Source organism: Lactuca sativa, chromosome 7, assembly GCF_002870075.4.
Source record: "Lactuca sativa cultivar Salinas chromosome 7, Lsat_Salinas_v11, whole genome shotgun sequence".
In the NCBI taxonomy this organism is placed as follows: Eukaryota; Viridiplantae; Streptophyta; class Magnoliopsida; order Asterales; family Asteraceae; genus Lactuca; species Lactuca sativa.
Window position 1 is genome coordinate 69,412,951 of NC_056629.2, and position 9,436 is coordinate 69,422,386.

Here is a 9,436-nt window from a genome sequence, read left to right on the forward strand (position 1 = left end):
TAAAGGAGTCGCCGGTAATACTCGCAAACGACGATCCACGTCAAATTACCCCCATCCGTCCGATTTGTTTTCAATCCACTGGTTGTACAGGAAAGCGAAAACGCACCGACTTTTCCCTCCAAGGTGTCGCCGCTATTGCCCTATTGTCGCCGCTAATACCCTAACGTCGCCGCTATTGCCTGTCGCCGCTTATACGAAGCGCTGATAACCCCCTTCCAGTTCCCTTTTCCGCGACATTTCTGTTGTTTCTTTGCTTCTCTCGCTCTCGTTTCTTGTTACTGTTTCTCAACAAATATTGGACCAGTCGATTAAGTGGAGGAACAACATTTAAGGCGGTGCTAGCCCTCCTGTCACCACAAGACCGCCACTCCTTCCCCCGTTACCGGCTACCATTGAGCTCAATTCCAAAATTGCCCACATTCAAGGTCAAATTCCGCCTATTTGCTATTATTTTTCTATTTTGGATGATAAATTGGTTTGATATGTCAGAAACTGCCTCTTCAATTGGTGTTATATTACTGATAAACACAAGACTCATTCGTATTTTTTCTTGTTTATTATATGTTCATGAATATATAAATTGATGCTATATGTGGGTAATTGCCTCTTGAATTGTTATTAGATCACCTATAAACACAAGACCATTAGTATTTTTTTTCTTGCTTCTCTGCTTGCTTCTTGCACCATGAAGGATCGATGAGGAGGAAGCAAGAGGTATCAAACCTCCTGAATTAACCAAACTCTATTACAAAGTATATATGATTAGCCCCTTAACTTTTGATTTGTACAATTTTAGTCCCTTGCTCTAAAAAATAATTAAAAGTCTAGTCTTAAACAAAGAAACTTCAATTAAAATCTTCAAAGTTTACCCTATTGAAATTTGGCATGTTTTTGTAATTTTTGTTTATACCACATTGGCTTAAAAATAAAATTTGGCATGTTTTTGTAATATTTGTTTATACCACATTGGCTTAAAAATGAAATTTGTGTATGTTTTTGTAATTTTTGTTTATACCACATTGGCATGAAATTGAAATTGAATATTGAAATTGGATGTGTGTGTGTGTATATATATATATATATATATATATATATATATATACATTTGTTTGATTTTGTTTAATTAGAAAATCAAATTAACTTATCTTTAGAATCAAATTAAGTTGCCTTTATAAAATCAAATTAAATCAATTATAAAACCAACTTAATAGTAAGATACTTTTAGTGACTTAATGTTGGTCATTACAAATTTAGCTTAATTAGGTTATTAATAGCAACGTACTTCTAGTAATTTTAATTTAATTATACAAAATGCTTTACTTGAGGAGATCAACCAACGAACCCAAGTAACATATGAAGCAAGCGGTCTAGCACTAACTGATAAAAAAGATTGTTTTGAAAGAATATTAGGTGTTCGACGCGGACATATCAGAGGCATTAGGCGTAAACCCCCTACCGTTGTATCCATGTACGATCAGGAACAACCAATGACATAAGAACAATCACAATCACAGGTAATTGTTAGTAAATGCTATAATGGAAAGTAGAATGCTATAATGATATGTTGGTTATGATTTGATATGTTGATATTTTGTAGTTTGGTAATTTTTGGAAAGTACAATGCTATAATGGAAAGTAGAATGGTATAATGATATGTTAGTTATGCTTTGATATGTTGATATTTTGTAGTTTGGTAATTTTTGGAAAGTACAATGCTATAATTGAAAGTAGAATGGTATAATGATATATTGGTTATGGTTTTATATGTTGATATTTTGTAGTTTGGTAATATTTTGGAAAGTAAATGCTATAATGGAAAGTATATGTATGTTTAAGTGTATTTGATATGTTGATATGTTGATATTTTGTAGAATGGTATAATTAATTATAATGTTATTTTGATATGTTGTTAAATATTTTGTTTTTCTTTATAGTTGGAAATGCTGCAAACAATACTAAAGGACCCGACCTGTTCTGCAGCATTGAAAGAGTGGTTTCGCTCATTGCTGCCAACAAATAATGAAGGAAATGATGATGATGACGAGTAGTTACTTTAGGATTTTATGAAATATTTTGTAATCTGGAAGAATACTTAATGTGGTATGGATTAATATTTTGGATTGATTGTATATGTATTAATATTTCTATAAAAAGTTATCAGATTTTATAAATGATATATGGACTAATATTTGGATTGATTATAAATTTAATGTTAAATAAATAAATTAAAAAAAATAAAACAGTATTAGCGGCGACATCTTTTGTGGCGACATGTACTTATTAGCGGCGACACATAGTATTAGCGGCGACAGGAAATATTAGCGGCGACAAGAAGCGTCTTAGGGACGAAGCATTACCGGCGACGCATTTGCAGCGACATGTCACCGCTAACCTTTAGCGGCGACAAGCGTCACCGATGTTGCCCAATCTTCTTGTAGTGGTTTAGGTTAATAAATGGTTTTATAATAAGTTTAACATATATATATATATATATATATATATATATATATATATATATATATATATATATATATATATATATATATATATATATATATGATAAGGCTAGTTTTTTGAGGTAATATATCGAGACAAGGTCTTCTACGTACCCTTTTATTTTATTTTTAAAATACACTTTTTTATTGGAAGGCAACTTGTTTTTTCATATTTTTAAGTCTTTTATAATAGACAAAAATATATACTAGACAAAAATATATTTAAACTTAACAATACCCATTTAGGTATTGATATTGGTATTTATATCTCGTGTCAAATGTGTCCAACACGTAACGGAAGGTTAGAGATCGAAGAAAGTGAAAATCTAATGTTTTGAAAAACGGTCCGGAGATCGAACCGTTTGTCTTAGTGGTTCAATAGTTCATATAGCTCAATTGAACTAGATGGACCAAACCTAAAAACTGTGTGCTTATATATATAGACAATACCCATTTATACTAGACAAAAATATATTTAAACTTAACAATACCCATTTAGGTATTGATATTGGTATTGATATCTCGTGTCAAATGTGTCTAACGCGTAACGGAAGGTTAGAGATCGAAGAAAGTGAAAATCTAATGTTTTGAAAAACGGTCCGGAGATCGAACCGTTCGTCTTAGTGGTTCGATAGTTCATATAGCTCAATTGAACTAGATGGACCAAACCTAAAAATTCTGTGTGTGTGTGTGTGTTGAAAACCAAATCGGATCAGGCTGTTCCAGGAGTTCAACTGGGAACCATTAGTGGTTGTGATTTTTTGCTTCCAAAAACCGCTTGCGCAACAAACCATAATAAACAACGGTTTTGTTTGAACCGTGGTCCAAGCGGACCGGTTGAAATGCCTTCAGAACCCGTTTTTTGATTTTTTTTTTTTTTTTTGTTTTTGATTTTCTTAAAATTCATCGGACAAAGGAAATTCTCAAACTTGCAATCAAAATGACCAGACACACACCGAAACGTTAAACCTAATGTCCACTTCTCAAGTTTAGTATTTTATGTTATTCTATCAATATTATTGTTATTCTTCTATTTAAGTTTAATTTTTGCTAAAATTATATCATTATTTGGTATTGAAGATGATGAAGGAGATGATGCCGGAGTTATGCTTAGAAATTGACATAGATTTCCTTAGATGAAGATTAATTGAATGTAATGAAGTTTAATTTTTTTTATACATTTTATGGTATTTTGATGTTGATATATTTAGAATTTTGTTCCTTTTGAAGACTATAAAATCAACATCCATCAACTTTCATGAATTTGTATGTTTGATATTTTTATTTAACGTTGAAGACTTATATTTATTGGTATTTTTGTTTTGTAATTTATTTTTGCATATTTTTGAATATTTTATAATTTTAAGTATAATAATAATGTAATAACGATGTTATCCGGTTTTTTGGATTGGGTGACCCATCGAACCGGTATGCCGTATGGTTCGGTGCCCGGTCCCATTTTCAAAACTTTGGTAAAAAAAGCAATTATGTTGAATAAAATATTTTGATAAAAAGCCAACGAAAATTAGAATTTTTGATGCCTTTTGTTTTCTTGTTCCCAAAAAGAAATCTACCTTTAATCAATAGGAGGAACGTAAATAGATGTTAGCGAAAACTACAAAACCTTCCCACATCGGTGCAAAATAAAGTCAATAACTTTGTTTGCTTAGAGCACCTTCCCCATGTGTTAGCAAACTCAATCAATTCTCCCGCACTATTAATTGTCTTCATACCATTTACGCCTCTTAATTTCTTTAGGACGGCGTTTACAATTATTAATGACCTAAATGGCAATAGCTAATATCAAATACTACATTTTTTTTTTTTTTTACAACGGCACAATTATTGCAAGCATAGGGGTACCTCCCTCATTATGTGAGGATTTCTTAAATATTGTTCTAACTACGAAACATAAATTCGCATTACATTCTTGAAAAGAAGCCCATTACATAATTTATTATGCTATAACATTGATCTCTCTCTATGTATGTGTATAAAAGGGTTCATTATGCATATATTGAGCCGTGCAATTGTATACTTATATCCATATACATATCGATCCCTTTGCAGAAGTACTTGATCTATTAATTAGATCATCAAGGATCATGGGTAAAACACCAAGCTTAAACCTTCTTAAGGGTTCAAAAACCATGAAAGATACAGTAAGATATGTGGAGTTGAAGGAGGGAGAAGGCAATCATGAGCATGAGCCATTGAGTTCTGGGTCTAGGTTTTTTCATGAGCCAGGTTTTAATATCTACATCCTCACTAAAATTGGTGTAAACTCCACAATCCATATCGACGCAGCTAGAGACTTTTGTATTCAGATGGTTGCTAAATATCCTTGCTTCTCTAAAGTGGTGGTATGCTACTAAACTAAAGAATGATATTATTTTATCCACCTTCATATGCATAATGCATTATAAGCTCGAGTTTAAGAACTCAACTACCATTCATGAAAGTTTTTTTTTTTCCGTCTTTCAATTGTCTGAAATACTATTCATTGGTTGTTATACAGGTTAAAGATAAAGAAAGTGGGAGCATGAACTGGGTTCGCACACATGTAAACATAGATGACCATCTTATTATACCAGAAATCGATCAAAACATGGAATCAGGAGATAAATTCGTGGAAGATTACGTCTCAAATCTTACTGTATCTTGTATTGACAACTCGAAACCCTTATGGGATATACACATCCTTAACGCAAGAACCTCGGATGCAGAAGCCACATGCATCTATCGCGCTCATCACTCACTTGGTGATGGTCTGTCATTTATGAATATGTTGCTTTCTCTTAGTAGAAAAGCCTCGGATCCCGAGGCATTGACTACACTTGCCGCGAATAAGAAAGCTCATCATCATACCACCAAAGCTGCTAGTTTTATGTCCTTTTGTATGGTTCTTTGGAACACTTTTGTCGCATTTATGTTGTTTGTGTTCACTACCATGTTTCTAAAAGACACACAAACACCTATGAAAGCCTCACCTGGTGTTGAAGATAGACGTCGGCGCATTGTTACTCGAAGTGTTAGCTTTGCTGACATAAAGTTGGTGAAAAACGCTATGAATGCTGTAAGTATATATTTTTTCTTAAATTTTGCATGTGGATGCTCTGTGGCAATGATATCATCACAAATCTTAATTATCGATAAGTACTTTAATTAATTTAGTTTAAACACATATTGTTAAAAAGGTCCAAATAAACCAAAATTAAGCGCGTCAACTGTAATAAAAATAATAACATTACATGTTCTCCGATACTTGTTTTGTAGACTGTGAACGATGTAATAGTTGGAATTGTACAAGCTGGTTTCAACCGTTACCTTAAGGGGAGATATGGTGAGTTTCTTTTTGTATAAAGTAAAAAACTTACGAGTAATTAATAACATAACTTGAACCCTGTTACAGAAGAGATAAATAGTCCTGTTCCAGAAAACATTCTCCTTCGTGCAATGATGTCTTATAACTTGCGAGCCTCTGTGAATGTTGATGTGAGTATCTTCCCTCCTTAATGTTGTGTGTGAAGAATGTCTTATCATATAATTGTTGCTTGCTGAACAATTTTATGTGTGTACGATGTATATATACTAGGCTGCTACAAAGAATACAAATGAAGACGAAACATGGGGATACAAGGTAGGTTATATACTACTTCCATTCAACGTCAAAAATAGAAGTGACCCCTTAGACTATGTACGGGAAGCGAAGGCTATCATGGAACGCAGGAAAGCTTCTTTTGAGCCATTTGCTACTAGATTCTTTGCTAAGACATTGGTCCCGAAGTTGTTTGGTATAAAGGTACTTGATCTATTCATTTACAATTGCTTTGCCTAGAAAAAATTACTTACTTATTTAGATGCGGGAATCCGGTATTTATTTATTTATTTATTTATCACAACAAGAAGAAATTGGTGAAAACTAATATAATTAATCTAAATGGTTAATTATTATATCAACTAATTGCGAGCATAACTTGATATATTTATACAAGTACAATATTTCATAACCTTTATGATTAATGGTTTTAAAAAGATAACCATATATCATAGCTCATTTTTGTTATTTTTATTGATCAAACTTTTAAACATTATACATGCTTCTAGCTTTCTTAAAAACCCTTTATTGCAAAAAGAAGAATTTCCAGCAATTAGTATATCTTAATTAGATTACTTTATAGTTTTTGAAATGGGCAACAATATTAAAGATTTATAATTAAGATTTAAATAATAGATATAAAAAGAACTAATTAAGAGGTCGTTTGTTTCATCTTTTAATAGTTTAACATTCAAGCTGTTCGGTTAACCAAAGTTCATCATAAGGGTCACAAAATCCTCTGAAAGAGTTCAACATTTACACCTCATTTGAACCATTATTTTCCTTTTCTCTTCGTTATTCTTTGTCTTTTCGTGGGACCGATGTTTTGAGGGGTTCTGACAAATAAGCCCTAACACCAACTACAAGAAACAACAGAATTTGGATCCGTAAACAATGAACAAAAAGGAAAAAGTTCCAACCACTTGTCGTCGCTTTCACTTGTTCCCTTTTCCCGGTTAGTTTATCATCCATTTGCGAACGTACATCCCTTGCACCTCTTGTCCGTAGGTCTAATTTCTTATTTCCTATGTATTTGTCGCATGTTGGTTGGCCACCGCACTCGTAAAATTACACTTAGAAGGACGATGTTTCCAAACAACCCAACAACAACCCCTTTTGCAATTATGGTACAAGATTAGCTAAAAAGACACCTCATTTTGCAATATAGGAACCCTAATTAATTTTTTAAATATTTTTATTGACTGAAATTGTATTTTTTTTCCGGAAAAGCTGATTATAAGCAGTTTTTATTGGTTGACTTTTTAAAAAGTGGTCAATGGGGTATCCAAGGGGTGTCTTGTTAATGTTAGTATTATTTATTATCTATTATTTATTTGTTTTTTTATTGAATATGTGGTTAAGATTCATTTTAATTAATAACTTGTTTTTTAGCGAAAGAAAATTTTGGTATGAAGGTAAAAAGTTTTTTTTCTATATATTTTTTTAGCGAACATACAAAATGAATCATTAGATGATTCAAAGTTAAGATGATTTACAAGAAAAAGTTCCCAAATAAATATATTTATGATTTATTTTTAAGTAAATTAAGAAAAAATTCATTTTTATAACAATTTTGGTGAATAACAACAAAACTATTGTATAAATAAATCATCGGTGTGTTTTTTTGAGATTATTTTTGATGAATCATGTTATTTTTTATTCATCTATGGATTAATTTCTTTTGTTCGTCTGAAATGTATGTAGAAAAAAACTTCTTACCTTCCTACCAAAAAAAAATTCTTATCGGATCTATATATATATATATATATATATATATATATATATATATATATATATATATATATATATATATATTATTTGGCATTTATTATAATTATTAAGTTGTTTTTTTATTATTTGGTGTTTATTTATATATTCAACAATCTTACCAACCACATCAAACAACATGTTTTCATTCATAACATCTAATCATTCAATGCAAAATCATTTAAAAGTTAACAAAACAACCCCTAAAAATTATTAAATATATAGATTGCAGGAAAGTTGAATCGTAAAGTTTACTATAACACAACGTTTGGCTTCTCCAATATGCCTGGACCAAAAGAAGAATTGTGTTTTCTCCAACAAAAAGTTACCTATCTTGCTCCTAGTATTTATGGCATACCCAGTGTAAGGATGATAAACTTTTTTTGGGATGATTAATTTTTTTAATAATTATTACAACCAACCCAATCAAAGGAAGCTTAGAATTTATGAGTTTTTTGCTTTATACAGGGATTGATGATTCATATAATCAGTTATGTTGACAAAGTTACATTTGTGCTATCAGCAGAAGAAGAAACTATACCTGACCCCCAAAAGTTATGTGATGACCTTGAAATATCATTGCACCACATCAAATGTTCGGTTTTAGATAAACCATGTGCGGAGAAATAAGTTTCAATACACATATTTACGATTACCAAGGTGTGTGTATGAGTGAGTGTGTGATTGTGTGTATGCATATATGTTTTCTTGTTGACATATAAGCATCTCTACAACATATCAATAATTTATTGTTATATGATGTCGAGGAGGTTCTCAAGCATCAATTTCGAGAACTATATAGACATGCAAACTTTGATAACCTTGTTTCCTATTTTTATTCATTGAATAAAAACTAAAATACAAATATGCTGTTGTGTTATACTATATTTTTTATGTTTGATTCAACGTTAGTTTTTGTTATAGATATTTTATAAGTGTGGTGGGTGTCTATCCCTCTTAACCTCCCAACCATGATGCAACAAATGCTCCAAATCTACTTCTTCTTACTCCTCTCACTTGCAGCCCTCCCAACCCTAAACATAAGGAATGGAAACTTCCATGCCCACACATAATGGTACAAATATTGATACAAATGGTACAAGTTGAGAAGAGAGAATAGAGAGAGGGAGCATTGTTAAACACATCGTTAATGTCTTGACAAATTAAAATCACTGCTTGGTTGCACTAATGGGCAGCACAGGAAAGTAGAGTCGAGTCCAGAGAGACACGACCTAACAGTCAATGTCTCTTTGTGTAAACCACAAATTAGACATATAACACAAAATGAAAAAAAGGGGATTTTAGTTTAGAATTAAAACAAAAAAATTAAAGAAATAAAATAAATAAAATTCATTAATAAAGAGCGTTTATGTAGTGACTTTCCTAATTATTCAATTATTCTAGATCTAATTATTTAAGAAACATTCTATCTAAGCTGGTACTCAAAGCTGCTAACAAACTCTAGTAAGTTCTCTTTTACCTAGTTAGTTAACCAAAAAAAAATTCTTCGGTTAATCCTCATTTTTTTACTAACTTAATTAAACAAGCTCTTAATCAAATAAGAAATGCAACATTA

General features: G+C 31.4%; 1 protein-coding gene across 2 annotated transcripts; it reads left to right on the forward strand.

The window, feature by feature from the left end:
* The first annotated feature begins 4,388 nt into the window (after window positions 1-4,388).
* On the forward strand, window positions 4,389-8,727 carry LOC111879784 (wax ester synthase/diacylglycerol acyltransferase 11). 2 transcript variants are annotated; one of them, XM_023876210.3, is made up of 7 exons: window positions 4,401-4,858; window positions 5,014-5,571; window positions 5,772-5,838; window positions 5,908-5,990; window positions 6,091-6,297; window positions 8,086-8,223; window positions 8,329-8,727. In XM_023876210.3, the coding sequence occupies exons 1-7, from the start codon at window positions 4,601-4,603 to the stop codon at window positions 8,488-8,490; spliced, it is 1,473 nt and encodes a 490-aa protein (XP_023731978.1). In that variant the 5' UTR covers window positions 4,401-4,600; the 3' UTR covers window positions 8,491-8,727. The 2 variants fall into 2 exon arrangements, with proteins under 2 accessions (XP_042752553.1, XP_023731978.1); XM_042896619.2 differs by lacking the exon at window positions 8,086-8,223 and having other exon boundaries at window positions 4,389-4,858.
* The last annotated feature ends 709 nt before the right edge of the window (window positions 8,728-9,436 follow it).